This window comes from Callithrix jacchus, chromosome 14 (assembly GCF_049354715.1).
Source record: "Callithrix jacchus isolate 240 chromosome 14, calJac240_pri, whole genome shotgun sequence".
Taxonomy (NCBI): Eukaryota; Metazoa; Chordata; class Mammalia; order Primates; family Cebidae; genus Callithrix; species Callithrix jacchus.
In genome coordinates this window covers 75,145,658-75,162,460 of record NC_133515.1, presented here as the reverse complement: position 1 = coordinate 75,162,460, position 16,803 = coordinate 75,145,658, and the positions used below count along the sequence as shown (strand labels likewise).

At 37.0% G+C, this 16,803-nt stretch overlaps 1 protein-coding gene across 9 annotated transcripts in view; it reads right to left on the bottom strand.

Annotated features, from left to right (window-relative positions):
- Nucleotides 1-14,798, bottom strand: part of THUMPD2 (THUMP domain 2 tRNA and snRNA guanosine methyltransferase) — a 44,584-nt gene extending 29,786 nt beyond the window's left edge. For 3 of the 9 annotated variants that reach the window (XM_002757826.6, XM_008980799.5, XM_017964390.4), the window contains exons 1-5: nt 14,653-14,798; nt 7,170-7,305; nt 5,373-5,785; nt 4,067-4,144; nt 2,036-2,088 (exon numbers count right to left, since the gene is read on the bottom strand). In XM_002757826.6, coding sequence (XP_002757872.1) covers nt 2,036-2,088; nt 4,067-4,144; nt 5,373-5,785; nt 7,170-7,305; nt 14,653-14,778 — 806 coding nt within the window. In that variant the 5' untranslated portion in view covers nt 14,779-14,798. Of the gene's footprint in view, nt 1-2,035; nt 2,089-4,066; nt 4,145-4,540; nt 4,733-5,372; nt 5,786-7,169; nt 7,306-11,272; nt 11,382-14,652 lie in introns of those variants that run through there. The other 6 variants (XM_008980800.5, XM_078348439.1, XM_054245018.2 and 3 more) reach the window with 5 other exon arrangements.
- Nucleotides 14,799-16,803: the final 2,005 nt, after the last annotated feature.

Here is a 16,803-nt window from a genome sequence, read left to right as displayed (position 1 = left end):
CCACTTCCCGTATGCATTTCTCTGTCCCATCTACACTGAAACTACCTGCCATCCTCCATGTAAATCAAGCTTCCTTGTACCTTGTGCCTTTGCACAGAGATCCTTGTCTGTAATATCCTTTCCTTCTCTTGTCTATGTGACATACCCTTTCTTATTGCTGTCAAGTTTCCTCATAGGATCACTCCTTTATCTTTTTGCTCACAGATCCTCAATTAGAGTTAGGTTCTCTTTCCTAACTCTAGTCAAGCATTTATCACATATCTGTGCTACCACTGGATTGAATTCCTTGAAATTAACACTCATCTTATTTGTCTTTGAACTTTGGGTGTCTAGCACAATGCTTGGCACACAGTAAGTGTACAACTAATGCTTTGACTAAAATTAATTGAATTAATCTTACTCCAGTAAATGCTTCTCCAATCCTCGCAGTTGCTGAACTGTTTCAAAAATAAAACAGTTGAAGTTTATTCAACACTTACTGTAACCTAGAAATAGTAGCAAAGATTTTCGCACAGGTTATCTCATTTAATCCCAAGGACAAAGCTATAAAGTAGGTACTATTATATTCCTGATTTTATAGCAGAGAAATATGATAATTTGCCCAAAATTGCAGAGTTAACAATTATTTGTGGAGAAGATAGAATTTAAGTCCATAGTTCTTATCTGCTATGCCATACTGTACTAGATGATGTGTACAGTGTGGCACCAGCTATATGCAGTTAATGCTTCATGGGGCTATTGATATCCAAATGGTTTTTTTCCTTTAAAGAAAGGAAAGCTCAAATATGAACAATGTCTTTAGGAACTTAGAGACAAATTTTTATGTGATTCTCTACCTTCATGGCTGCTCTCTACTTTGTTTCATCATTTCTGACTTCCTTCTGTTGTTAGGGTCACCACGTTGCAGTTTCTGATAGCCACTGTCACTTCTCTCGTCCAATGCTATCTGTTGTGCAAATCTTCTGTCTCCCTTTTCATGTCCCAGCAAATTGTTCTTTTAGCCAACACTTATCACTGAGATGGCTTCCTTCCTACTGGAGGTAGCCAAGCTGACTAAACTCAGAGCATCTACTGTAACCTCATTTCCAATCAATGCTTGGATCGTATCTTAAGATATGTATCTTAATTAAGATACATACAAAATTAAGATATTTTAATTTTCAGATACATATTTTTTATTTGTAAACTTTAAGGTACCTTATCAATTATTATTTGAAATGCCATAGCGTGACATCTTGAATGTTTCTAGGAAGCATTAAAATAATTTTAAATCATCAAATACTTTTTTAAAAACATTAATATAAGGTTATATTAGTTAAATCAAGAGCACGAAATTTAGCATTTTTATATATAGTTAAAAATTTTTAAATGAGTTATTTATTTGGTGTTAAGAATCTAAATACATTAATACCACACTCAGTACTTGTAGGGGTGAGACGCTCTTCCTAAGTAAATTTTTTAGATACTTAGGGTCATTTTTTGGGGGGGTCAAAGTATAAAAAAAAATCACCCTATAATTTAAAAATATATATATTTTATATTTTGCTTGTTTTGCTAGTGCTTCCTACTTTTCTCTTGGTGACCACCAAAAATTATACTTATTATTACTGAAAAATGTCCATCTTTTAGTTTTCTCCACACTTTCTGTCTTTGAAATTGTCAGAGAATTTAAAAAAGCCAGATAGGCAAAATTGTTCAAATTAAAGCCACTGGAGTAGGGCAGCCTAAAAACTTTTTAGGTATAGGTACAGGGCTGTGAAAATCATTTAACAATAGAACTAGATATCATTTTCAGTATTAATCACGTAATCAGTAGATTACTATGATCAAATATTTCACAGCTCTAACTGGGCAGTTCAAATCACATCCACCAAGTTCCATGAAAATACTTTATTGTCTTAAGCAAAGAATTAAAATGCTTTGCCTTTAGCCTTCTCTGTTATGTCAATACTTCATTCATGCTATAAATAAAAAACGTAAATAATTAATTTAACAATCTGTCCTATGTGACAAACCTGAAGCTTAGAATATCTACCTGAACACAGGAATCCCCACCACAGAATAAATGTCATTCAGATGTATAAAGATCTGAAAGAAGAAACACAGAAGTTAGAATGGAATAAGAAACTTTATTACCAAAGTACTGACAATTTGAAATTTCCATTTTAAATTTATCTGACCTATGTTTTAAAAAGAAACTCCAAGGCCGCCTTCATAATATCTAGAAAAATGTTCTATAATCCTTTTTTTCTTAAGCAGAAGTAAACTAAATTTTAAGTACATTTCACAGAAAAATTCTGAGGTCAATTTGTTATACAGGAGAATCATGTTATAAATAACTCAGAATCAATTTTTCTTACTGGAGATTCTCAGAATTATAACTGGACCAGACTTTTCAGTATTCAGTGTTAGAGAAGATTTCCTATATCCACCCTAATTCACCTCAAATAGGATGCAAGGCCACACAGGACTATCAGGCTGCAAATACTTTCAGGGTAATAGAAAACTTTGTTTAGGCCAAATGGATAGCATTAAGGGTGCCTTTTCTCTACAGGTAAGTTTGTCTCTCTTTATTTTCTTTCTGCTATGAAGAAGGAAGAATATTTAAATGCCCCAAGTTGTAATTAGTAGCCTATATAAATTTTAAAAGCTAGAATCACACTTTAGTAGTCTGATAAGGTTTACAGAATATTTTAAATGCTGTTTTGGACCTCAAGAACATTTGGTTCCTGATACTCTCACCCCAAGACAACTTTAAATATTAGCAGCTTAATCAGAATTATCCCAATATTGATCAATTTTGTCAAGAAAAGACTTAATTGGAGTGATTCCATTTGGTCAATTTAATTACTTGATTAACTGATACATCACAGCTAAACTTCCCAATTTTATATATTATGCATTTTAGCAAAATTATTAGAATTCTATTGACAAATTATTCTAAAGATATGACATGTTTACATATCAAATGTTATTAAGACTAGCTTCTCCCACTAAAAAGTTTTCCTGTCAATTTTACAGAAGAAAATCTGTTGAGATTTGATTCTTCTGTCAATTTTTTAGTCACAAATTTTACTGCACGTGATTTCTGTGTTGTTAATCTTGTTTTGTCTTATTTCTATCCATAAAAGCTATTATTAATTGCATTAAATGGCTGATAGGAATTGAATTTGCTGTATTTATTTATGAGATAATCTATGAGAAAAATAATTGAGATGAGATCGACTTGGGGAAATGGGGAAGAGAAAGCCAGAGAGGAGACGATTAAGAATTGGAAAGGGACAGATAAGAGAAAGATACTCGCATGTCAAAACATTCTTGGGGTTAAAATATTTTGCATCACAAACAATAAAAAATAAATACCTAGTTTTTTTTTAAAGTGAAAAATGTCAGACAAAAGCAAATTTAACAATAAAACAACACATAATGTTCTGATTTATTTGGCCAGTTACTACTCCATTTAAACCTATATAACAAGTAATAAATACATTTATGAATGAATGAATCATGAAAATGACTGGTTATATGTCAACTTTTTAAGATGGCTTTCAAAAAATATTTTTGTTTCCTCATACAAATACTTGTTTGTTCCAATTAAAAACAGTGTAACCTTATGACATTTATTTTGGAAAATAAAAAGAAAAACATAATCTCACAAATCTAACAAAGCTACTATTAACATACTATTGAATTTTGTGCAGAACTTTTGTTATTATACATTTTTTAACATCAGCTAAAATTTTTAAAATCATAGATTGTGTATATTACAGAGACTGTAGAGAACATTGCTGTCACCTCATAATAAATGTTTTCTTCTTCAGCTGTGACCAGATAACTCCATTCCAAAAAAAATCTTATTTTTGGAGTTTGGATAAGACATTTTCACAGTGAAACTACTAGCAAAACTATCTGTACTATTCTACTGTTTAAAAAATGGACCTGCTGGATCCCTGTAGATATACTTCTTACAATTGTAAAATAAAATGGAAAAGTAGGATAAGAATACAGGGCACTGTCCTTAAAGAATTAGGTTACATGTATATAAAACAAAACAAATACTCATTACCTCTAATTTTGGATTCCTCAAATCTGCTTTCCATCCGAAGTGTTTCATAAGAGCAATTCCAATTACTTTTCCTACCTCCTGGAAAAGTAGCAAGTTAAAGAAAAGAATACTAAAAATTTTTCATTAAGTGTAAATGTAAACAAAACTAACTGAGTAGCTTATAGGAAAATCAAGTCAGACTATCTGATGGTAATTTAGAGTTCTGATATTAAAATCGTATGCCAAAGTTTTTCTATTTAAGGCAGAAAGGCTGCATTTCACCTGCCCTAGCCCCCAGTATACTCCATGGCATTAACATCTACTCAATCATAATCTCTATTCTTGTAATTTTAGGAATATGAAAGAACTAGATTAAGATATGATAAATACGGTCATTCTGGGTTTCAGGAAACAGATGCAAGCTGAAAGATTAACTATTCTGCTACTATAAGCCTCTATGTTTAAAAATTACCAGATTAGTATCATTAGACTCACCCTTTAGGGTCTGACTGATTTTAAGTTTGATAAAATTTCAGACCAATGCTCTTTAACATCACTGAACTTTGTAAGGGCCAACTGATGAGGTTTAGTGATGGCAACAGTTTGTGGTGTTCACTCTTCTCCACATTGCTGAGACCTCACATGCATTTGCAGTCTAGGTCCTGGTGACAATCCCATGTACAGGACCTGTGCAGAGTAGCCACTGAATAAGCACAAAGCTGAACTGATGAGAAACCCCCAAAGTTGAGGACTATGGTATCAGGATTTCCAAATACAAAGGACATCTGTCAGTTTAAGGAAATTTTTAGGCAGAAAGTATAAGAAGGTCATACTTGGTATGGCATACCACTCCTCTTAAACATCTGAGGTAAAATGTATTTTTAAGGAGATTTAATTCCATAAGAACTAATTGTCTGGGCCTAATGATTTGTTCTGTGAGAGGTTTGCATCTTGTTTTAAATTGAAAGACAGAGTAATTAATCCTTTAAAAAAAAATGGGGCCCGGAGGCAGGTAAGTCACTCATGCTTGTAATCCCAGCACTTTGGGAGGCCGAGGTGGGCGGATCACTTAAGGTCAGGAGTTCAAGACCAGCCTGGCCAACGTGGTGAAACTCTGTCTCTACTAAAGATACAAAAATTAGCTAGGTGTGGTGGTACACACCTGTAATCCCAGCTACTCAAGACACAGAGGCAGGAGGGTCACTTGATCCCAGGAGGTGAAGGTTGCAGTGGGCCAGATTGTGCCACTGCATTCTGGCCTGGATGACAAATTGAGACACATCTCAAAAAACAAAAAATGGGACCCCACTTTGGGAGGTAAGCGTACCTGCGCAGTGAAGGCCTTTCCAACAGTTCCACTGCAGCGACAAGATACTCTGAAAGTCAAGTCATTCTGATTATGAGTATCAGTTGCTTTCTCTGTGTCATTCTGAAATTCTTCTTCTTGAAAGTTTTCACTTTTAGTGGTAAAATCTCTTTGCTCCAGAGTTTCTTCTTCTATTTGTTTTTCCAGCTGGCAGTCCCTATTCTCTTCTATCTTTTGCATTTGTTCTATTTTTAATTTCTTTGCAATGATGATTTCATTTTCTCCCACTTTTCTTTTCAGTTGCTTATCATCTCTCTGAGAAAGTTTTTCTTTTTTTGCATCAAGTTCAAGAAGATTTTTCCAAATTGAAATGGCATTCAACCAACTTCCTGGATCTTCCTTTATAAGTCTCTGCATTTCATTAAATATTTTTCCTAAATGAAGAAAATCTTGTTGATCCTATATTGAAGCTTTAAAAACTATCTATTACATTCATCATTCCCAAATTCTATTACCTTTATTTCTTTGAATTAAGTTTTATTAAATTGCTACATGAAAAACTTCACTTTGGTTTGGAATTTACATTCCATTTACCCTAAGAATATTGTGCAGAATAAAGTTCATTCTTACATTGCATAGATAGCATCCATATTGTGTTAAAATTCCTATAGAATTACAATATAGTACTCTCAAAAGATTATTTGTGCTATGGTAATACATATATCTCTTCAATATATACATAGACCTAGAATGTATATCAATTTTTGAAATAATGATAATCTTGTCTATAAAAATTAAGTGTATATAAGAAAAGAATAAATTGAAAAACTCAGCTCAGAAACAGAGGAGCTGAATCTTGGGCCTGTTACATTTTAGCCCACATAATATTAGTAGGTATATTATAATGAGTTTCCATAAAGTTAACACTTTGGATGCACAACCCATTCATAGCTTAGCAGACTGCCAATATGCTCAGCAAAGTTTAATCTTTTCTTGATGAACCAGGGTCATCAAGATGATCCAGAAATTATTACTAGTGTCCTTAAAGATGAGTGTGTGTAGAGTACTGGGAGAAATTATATTGACCCCACAGTATAATACTTCGGGATTTGCTTTAAAACAATTTTTTTCTGCATGGTCTTGATTTCTTGCCATTTGCATCTTTTTAAAAATAGTTTATTATAGGCTATAATTACATGATATCTTATGTAATTCAAATTGAAGTTTACGGCAGTGTTTAATCCTGCAGTGTCTGACCATTTTTTGCTGCTTTTATCAAGATCCATACATTGTTTTAGCAGCATATTTATAAAATTTAGAGAGTGCACAAATAATCTCTAATGCTCCCTCTACCTCTAATGCTTGATAAGTGGGCATAAGTTTATTGAAACATTTAAGGTCCCAGAAATAGAAAAGCCAATTATATAACATAGTTAAAATTTACAAGGTGACCATTTTCACTGATTCACTAGTAAAATCATGCATTTTGGATTATTACATCTTTCTAAGTCAAAATAAGGGCAGCTGATCATATATATCTCTAGAGAAGGTACCTGATCATAATTGTCAAAGAAGAAATGTGGCTTAAGACATTAAAATCTCATAAACAAAGGCAGCAGGCAGGTTGCAAAGAGAGTAAATATTCTACAATCAGGTGATAATATTCAAGAAAAACAGAAAAAGACATAATTAATGATCCCACATGTGCCAATGAATATTAAAGTGTAAAATGGCTATATATTAATTATCAAGCAGAAAAAATATTGGAGTACAATGTATCGTGTGGGTAAAAGAAACATGCGTATGCATATGCCATACCTTTACTTACAGAAGAAACAATAAGTGGAAACTGCTTTTTAATCAGCAAAAACAATCTTTCTGCAGATTTTAATTCCTTCAACATATTCAAATCAGAACAGGTGGTGAAAAAAACCTTTCCTGAAATATATTCAACCTAGAAATAGAAAAACAGCTTTTTAATGTAGTCCAGTGTCAGTGTAAAAACCATCTTTTTTTTCCTTTAAGACATAGTATCTACATTAAAAATAAAAATGACTGCTTCTGAAGCATCTACTATTTGTCAGGCTCTGTACTATGAACTCTGAATAAGTATTTTCCTCCTCATCCTTATAACAACCCTCTAAGGTAGATTCTATCACCACCAAAAGTAGGCAAAAGAAAGGTATAATGCACCGGACAAATTAGGTGTCTAGCCCAAGGTGGATATTTATTGAAGACCTACCTGTGGGCTACCAGGAATCATAAAACATATATCTTGAATAATAATAGACATACACTAACATACACATTAAAATGTAAGATTTATAAGACAATTAACTTGAATTAAACCCAGAAGAAAACTAAAAAGTTTTAACATTATAATGCATTGACAAGCTGTAAGTACACTAAGTAACAATGAATATGAAAGCAGACATTACAGAGTCTTGGGAAAGAATCCTGTAAAATTTGGGAAGAAGGATTCTAACAAAAGAACAAGGGGCAGATGCAGAAGTGGGAGTGAAAACCTGGCTGAAGTAAACTTTAAGTCAGCTTAGCAACATTTGCTGTATGATGCTGATTGACAGTGTCAGGTGGCTGGATGATGTAGTATAGGCCAGCCTGACAAATCGTCATGAAATTCTGAGTACCACTGATGGTAATAGTCAACCATTATAGACTTTTGATGAAAACTGTGACAGCACTGAATTAGCTGGCAGAAAAAATTACTTTAGAGGAGGCATAAAGGACTGAGTGTAGAATGTGATGCTAGAGGGAGAAGTAGGTTACTGAGGTAGAAATGATGAGATACTTGGCCGCAGAAACTGGATAATGAATAGAAGCAAGACATATGCATCAAACAGAAACAGGTTTTGGAGACAGGATGGATATGTGGCAAAAGAGAAGGAAAAAGATAAGAGCACTGACTCATAGGAAGCCTAATGTGCTGTGACAAATGGTGCTCCATGCCAAAGGAATCTTAACTCTTTTAGGGTTAACCCAACCTTGTTAAATCCAGGATGGATGTGGGCTCTCTTGGAGTTAGTTCACTTTTAGCAGTGGCCAACAATTGAATAATGCGGTTCTAAATTATCTCCTAGAACTTGGACACCAGGGAATTTGGGGTTTCCTATGTGTTAAGGCAGCTACCATCCATGGGTACTTGCACCCCAAGGGTGTTTGCTTGTTTTGGATCTGACATGATCTAATTAAGTTCTTGGAATGGTAATTTCTGGGGTTGCTACTCCAGGCTGATGAAAGAGAATCTCTTCTGAGGAAGCCCTAGATTGGTACCAATTAAAACTCAAGTAGCTTACAGCAATACAGCTGACCAAAATAGATGGAGGAACAGATGATGACATTATGAGAGGAAGCAGGGAATGAAAAGAACGTTTAGGAATCAATATTTAAGGGGATAGTGAAGTAACCAAAACCAGAACTTCTGGTTTCTAGAATTTACTTCTTTCTTATTACATAGGTGACATTTTCCCAAAACTAAAGTATATACTTCAAAATGCTTAGAAACTTGAAAACAAAGTTTTAAAATGTAAATTCTCAAAAATTTAGATTTTATTATCTAAGAATGCAGTTGATACTAAAGCCATCACAGAACAATTTAACAGATAAAATCCTTTGCCAAGATTCTGGAGGAACTGAACTGAATATTTTACTGAAAATGTATGGTTTTAAGTTTCAAATTCTGTAAAGAAGTAAAATGATGCAAACATCTAGACCAGTGACTTTAACCTAAGTAGCCAGTGATCTGGACATTAATTTATCGTAACTTAATTGTACAACGATCTTTTCTTATTCAAATATCAAGGGAAGCATTTTATCCAATGAACATTCTCTAACACACACACCCACATATATACACATTTATATATTTAATATATATATATATATAAAATATATATATTCCACCCCCCCAGGTCAAGTGGTTTGCAAAAAGAACATGACTATCAAGTTAATTAAGAGGACCTAAAAAGTTTATTTAGAGCATCCAGTCTTAAGAATAGTGTATGCTGGTGCAACAAAATGCCAAATACATTCTCGAAACCCAAACCAGCAACATTATTTTAAGAATTATATATTCTCAAAACCAAAAGCAGCAACATTATTCTAAGAATAAGGCCTACATTTCTTTCAGAAGTAATAAACATGCAATCAGAAATACAGCAGGTCCTTGAATAACACTGTTTTATTCAATGTCCTTTCATTATGACACTGATAAGAAAAAATTCCAATTCCCAGCCAGGGCTACTGTCTAGGTGAGCCATGTCTGCATGGGTTTTCTCTGGGAACCCCAGTTTCCTCTGACATCTGAGTGTGCCTCTTAGGTCCACTGGTGTGGTCACATGGTCCCAGTGCAAGTAAATGTGGGTGTGTGTGAGTGTCCGGGTAATGGGATGGCATACTATGCAGGGGCTGATTCCCATCTTCTGCCCTGAGCTGCCAGGATAGGCTCTGGCCAGGGACAGCCCTGGAATAACTGAACTCGAATAACTGGATTAATAATTATTTTACTTGTTTTTATCAAACTTTCTTAAATGTATGTATAGCTTACATGTATTTCAGTCTTTAATATTACAAGTGCTATTTCAGCGTTTACTATTAGAAGTGTTCTAAATAACCTCTTAATTTAGAAGTTTATGAAATTTTTGTGACCAGAAAAATGCTGTAGGAACTCTTGTTTATTTCAGTCAGCCTATGGTAAAACTGATTTAATTATACATCCTTTTGCTTAAAGTCAGTTTCCAGGAACCTACTGATGACATTAAATGAGGACTTACTGCAGTTTATTAAACTGTAAAATAGTAGTCACTGTGGGAATCAAATAATCCTATCCATGAACGCACTTAAACAGGTCACTCTTTGTGAAGACAGGTACTACATCTTAAAACAGCAGGGAGAATGAATTTTGGTGCTTATGATTTAAAAAACTGCTGCAGCTAGTAATTCTCTTTTTCTTTAGTTTATTGCTTATAACTGTTCATATTTAATTACAACACTTGGAGTAATGCGGCATTTTGGGATATTTCATTCTCATGTTTCTTATCTGAAAATGTATTTGTACAATCTGGTTTTTCTAGCTGGAATTAAATACACGTGTCTAAAAACAGCTGGTTTTATGTCTAACACTTATGAAGATGAAATAACAGTCTTTATTAAAGTAATAACAGCTCTATTATCTGGTTGCATAATATTTTTCTTTCTTTTAAAATTCATGGATTCAAATTTAACACAAAGATTAAAAGTTTAAATCTAGGCTGAATGTGGCTGCGCTTCCCGAAGTACTGGAATTATAGGTGTGTGCTACCACATTCAGCCTAGATTTAAAGTGGGGGGACGGACTGCTTGATCCCAGGAGTTTGAGACCAGCCTAGATGACATAGTGAGACCCTGTCTGTACAAAAAATAAGTGAGCTGGATATGGCGGTGTGTGCCTATAGTCCAGGAGGCTACTTGGTAGAAGATAAGGTGGGATGATTGCTTGAGCTGGGGAAATCGAGGTTGCAGTGATCTGTGATCATGCCACTGTACTCTAGCCTAAGTGACAGAGCCTGACCCTATCACAGCTAAAAAAAAAGTTTAAATCTATGCAAAAACATATGATATAGGGAGGTGCCAAAGGTCTCCTAATTCTACAGATGCCAGTAAGTTTCATAACTAATTTGAAAATGATAAGAGATGAGTTATGGTGGTGTTTCAGTTTGTTTTGGTTTATTTTAGAAGGAATTCAAAAATACATTTCACTTAATTTGTAAAAAGGTCATTCAGCTGGGTACGGTGGCTCATGCCTGTAATCCCAGCATTTTGGGAGGCCAAGGCAGGTGGATTGCTTGAGGTCAGGAGTTTAAGACCTGCCAGGCCAATATGGTGAAACCCCGTCTCTACTAAAGATACAAAAATTAGCCGGGCACCTGTAATCCTAGCTACTCGGGAGGCTGAGGCAGGTGAATCACTTGAATCCAGGAGGCGGAGGTTGCAGTGAGCCAAAATGAGGCACTCCAGAAGAAAGAGGCATTCAATCTAAAGGGAATGCAGAGAATCTTTAAGGCAACCTTGTGTAATTATTCCATTAAACAAAAGTAACTATGAAGTAATTTGACTTTCTGCTTAACTCTACCTCACTACCCTCGACCATCATGACACCATTAAAAAACAAAAATTTATGTGGCCTATTCAGGACCTGTGTTAATAGTGTTTGATATGAGAGTTTATAAAGACCATTGAGTCAACTGACAGGACTTTTCTGGTGAACTGACATTAGAGACATCTCTGCAACATTCAATTTTATCTTAAAATAACTGTTCCTACTATTAGTCTTATAATAAATAGCAGTATTTAATATATTAAACATCATTATAAAGTAAAGCTTAATTTTTCTCCATATATTAATTTATTCAAAGTAGTCTAAGTGATATATGTGTTTATAGATCTATAAATCAGATATTTAACAATATACAGGAACTTACGAAGAAATCTGCCATACAACCAGAGGTGGGGGGAAACATCAAATCCGAATATGACCAAGCTCTAGATACAACTTACAGGATTCCAACTTACAGGAAATATAGAGGATAGAGGAACATGCTAAATTACACCATGGAGACTCAGCATACTATATATATAGTTTTTTTTTTTTGAGACAGAGTCTAGCTCTGTCACCCAGGCTGGAGTGCAGCGGTGCAATCTTGGCTCACTGCAACCTCCACCTCCCGAGTTCAAGCAATTCTCCTGCCTCAGCCTCCCAAGTAGCTGGACTACAGGTATGTGCCACCATGCCTGGCTAACTTTTTGTATTTTTAGTAGAGACAGGGTTTCATCATGTTGGCCAGGCTGGTCTCAAACTCCTGATCTCAGGTAATCTGCCTACCTTGGCCTCCCAAAGTGCTGGGATTGGCTAACTCCCAAGGTGTTAGCCACTGAGCCTGGCTGGATTCAGCATACTATTTTGTTTACTTTTGTATATTTTCGAAATTCTCCATGACAAAAAGCTAAAAAGAATACACAGGAAACTTTCCATTGCAAGCTGTGTGTTGGAGTTATCTGGGAGGGGAGCATGTTTTCATGTTAAAATGGTAGCACCTGGGCTTATCAGTTGCCCTACTAAAAGAAAACCTTTTGGGGTTGGCACCCAGAAATACTCATTTTCAACAAGCTTCCACAGCGATTCTTATGTTCACGAAAATTGAAAAAATGCTGATTAAAATGGAGTGATTACATTCTTAAACCACTGTTGAATTAATCTGTTTTATGAATTTCGATTTAAGAATATTAATTTCCTTGATGTGATAAGTTTCTAACACTCTGTTGTCATTGAAAGAATGTTTTAAGTAATTCTGTACAACTCATTGTATGGGAACTAAAATTTATTGAACACCAACTATTTGCTAGGCACCATGCTACCAGTGCTATCTGTCCTTATTTCAGGGATTGCATTAATCCTTTTAAGTAGCTATTATCTCTATTTTACATTCAAGAAAACTGAAGCTCAAAAATTTGAGTAATTTGCCCAGTTACAAATCTACTAAAAGAAGATATAAGATCTACACACAGGTCTTTGGTTCTAAAGCCCATACATACTCTACCATGGTGTTACAGAAATAAACTCCATCCAATGTTCCAGGGCAGATTTCCATGGTAATTTAGCTTAGTGATAAAGCACATGGGCTTTAAAGCTAGGGAGGCTCAGAATCAAGTCCCAATTTTCTCTTTGTAAAATGGAGGTAAAAGTGACCTATCACATAGGAGTCTTTTGAGGATTAAATCATAACATGCACACAACTTGTCATCACTGTTATTTCAGGATTAACTTTGAGAGTTCACTTGGTATTAGAGCCACTGGGGTGGAATTTCAGAGACTATTTGTTCAGACCCCATATCCAGACCTATCAATCCTTAAAACATACAAAGAGCAGAATATGGAAATTCCCAAATCTACTGGCATTTAATTACTCTCATGTCAAAAAGTTTTCCCTTATTTAATTGAATTTTCTTCCTAGTAATAAAATTTCCCCATCTGTAGAGAAGATGGAGAACAAGCAGAGAAAGTCTTTCCTTTTTCTAATAATCCTACATATTCAATTGGTCCAAACCATCTCTCTCTCATACTAAGCACTGTAAGTCAACATTTAAAAAAACAAACCAGTGCAGCATTATGTCATGGTCTTACAGTGGCCTGGTTTGAACGTGATCATATATGCGTGCTTGAATTCACAGTTTGGGTTTGAATCCCATCTTTGCCATTTTCTAGTTGCATAACTTGAATAAATTCTTGGACTTCTCCGTGCTTCATTTTCCTCATCTGCTAAATGTGGAACACCTACCCTACAGAGCTGTTGTGAAAAGTACGCAAATAAAGATAGTGTAAGGATCTAAGAACATGTGCCTGACACATATTAAATGTTTAATAAATGTCAGCAGTTATTATATATTGTTGCTTTTTTAGATTAGCTACATTCAATACTCTATTAAATTCTATGACCCAAAACACAAGTGGCAAGTAGTCTAATAAAGCTAACATAATTCTTCAGGACTGCAGAAATTCCTTTTGTGGGCTTCCCATACTGTAGGAGCTGCCAGGGTGGAGGGGTTAATTTCATTTAGCAAGCTCTCATTTTCCAAGAGCACATCACTCACTGTCACATATACCCCATCAAGATACCTTTTCTATTATATCTTCACCCTCTACTTTCAAGAAACCAGCTTTCAACGTTCTAAAACCTAAACCCATGCTTAAAACCTTGTTCATTTCATGGAAATCAACAACAGGTAACTATGAGGCATGCAAGAGTATATTATTTTTCTGGCTACTATTTACTGCGTGTTTAAAGTGTACTTTGCATACGCTGTATCATTTAATCCTCACAAGAATCCTACGAAGTAAAATACAATCACTGTCAAGAAACTAACAAAAAGTCAGGTATGAACTTGGAGCTTATGTTTGCATTTAAAGAGCGAAGGGTTCTAACTGTGACAGGCCTGATTTCTAACTACAGACACTACTAAGTACTTTAAAGAATCCAGGAAATAACTTGTCTCAACACCTCTCTTTTAAAAACTTGAGCCCAGAGAAAGGTGAGCAACTGGATTTGTAATGCAGGGAAAGAAAGGCGTGGTGGCTTCTCTAAGCAGTAGCGGAAGCGCCTGCCAATCAACTTCGGGGGCGGTGACCGTCGCGTGAGGCCGAGAAGGGCGCTGGCGTCGCTTTCCCGCGTTCGCCAATTTGGCTTTGGATAGGAAACCGGGCAGGGACAGGGTCGCCTACCCTCCCGGGAGCGAACCGAGGCCGACTCACCTGCGTGGCCGCCAGCCGCGCCCTCACCTCCCGCATCAGGAACGGCTCCAGGCCGCGGCCTGCGGTGCAGAAGAACCGGGCGCCAGCCTCAGTATCGGAACCCGGCTCCCCAGGCGCCTTCGACATGGCGGCTCGGGCGCGCCCCCGCTGCTTTGGGTCACGTGGCCTCGGGCGCGCGCGGCTCGCTCCCGCGCTTTCGGAGGCGGCGCGCAGGGGCGGGTGGTGCCAAAGGCGATCGGGAAAAGTAGAGTCTCCTTAGCCAGCTGTGGCCCCTGTGGGTTTCCCTGGTTGACCATCTGACCCCTCCTTGATTAGGCACCAGAATGGTTTAGAATCACAGGTGGAAGGGCTGAAATCGGTAATTCAGTCCAGTTGCCTTATTCTGTAGACTGAGGAAATTAATGCCCAGAGAGGTTAAGAGACACTGAGTTAGCAGCACAGCTGAGTGGAGCCTCAGTTTCTCCCTACCTAACATAATGCCTTTTCCTCCGTTCCTCCCAACTCCCTCCTCTCCTGTCCTTCATCCCTCTCCTCTCCTCTTCTCTTAGAAGGAGCCCTGCTCTGTTTTCACCAAGAATCAGGCCTGTGAATCTCTAGGACGGAAAGCAGAAGTCAGTTTCTAACAAATGTCCGCGTTCTGAAACAGCTCAAAATTCTTGCACTACTTTGTTAACCATCCAACCATAGTTGAATGCATGTGCCATCTAGTTTTGGGCATCTGATTTGAATAGTTCTCCTAACAATATTTGAAGGCATTTTTCTAAACTCTGAATTTTAAAATGGAAATGAAGATATTACTTGGGAAGCATAGACAGAATCCACGTTACAAGATGAACAGCATGAAATTAGCTTCGTAGCTGTATATTGAATCAGTTATACGGAAATTATAAATGCATGTATGTCTCTGACAAGGGGCTCTGACGTGCTTCACAATGGGATGCTAAGGGAATAACTGATACTCCCTCACCTTTCCCCACACACCCACACCCTTGCACCCCAGCTCATGCTATCTTGGGACCGTACAGTAAAAATTCGTCATGGGGCAGGGCACGGTGGTTCATGTCCTTAATCCCGGTACTTCAGGAGGCCGAGGTGGGTGGATCACGAGGTCGGGAGTTCAAGACCAAGGTAGTGAAACCCTTTCTCTACTAAAAATACAAAAATTAGCCAGGTGAGCTGGCAGACGACTGTAATCCCAGCTATTTGGGAGGCTGAGGCAGAGAATTGCTTTAACCTGGGAGAGCTGCGATTGTGCCTCTGCACTCCAGCCTTGGCTACAGAGCGAGACTCCGTCTAAAAAAAAAAAAAAAAAAAAAAACTTCATCAGGTAACAAGAGCTTTTCCAAAGTTCAGTCCTAAAATTTCCCAGACACTTCCTTTTATTTTTTGAGACAGGGTCTCCCTCTGTCACCCAGGCTGGAGTGCAGTGACTCGATCTTCGCTCACTGCACCTTCCACCTTCTGAGCTCAAGCGATCCTCCCACCTCAGTCTCTCAAGTAGCCGGGACCACAGGTGAGCACCACCACACTGAGCTAATTTTTGTATTTTTTGTGGAGACTGGGTTTCACCATGTTGCCCAGGCTGATCTTGAACTCTTGAGCTCAAGCAAACCGCCTGCCCCAGCCTCCCAAAGTGCTGGGATTACAGGTACCTGGCCCTCACGCAGTCCCGTTTTGATGAATTCTTTTCTTGCCTTCAGACATATGTTCTACTTTTCTGGGCTATTGCTATAGCTCATTCCAACTTCTCTGTACTTTGGGGTTCTGACTGTCAAGTCTGTCTGGGGAGGACAGGAACCCTATTTAGTTCTCCCTTAAATTCTGTGCCCAAGATGTAAATATGCAGATAGGATGCATTCCATTTAGTTCAACAAATACTGAACACCTACTCTCTGCCAGTCACCACCCTGCCTTGAAGATTCAAAGATGAGTAAGCAAGGGTTTGGATTTCAAGGGCTTAGAGGATGTGAAATTGACCGACTTACTGAGGATATACCTGGGAAGATATGATAGCATTGACAAAGAGGAGGCAGAGAGGGCTTCCAGGGAAAAATCACTCTTGAGCCCAGCGTTGAAGGATGCATAAGTGGGAGAAGCAGCAGATGAAAATATCTGAGACGGCGTGTGGGAGGTGGGGGACAGGAAGGCCAT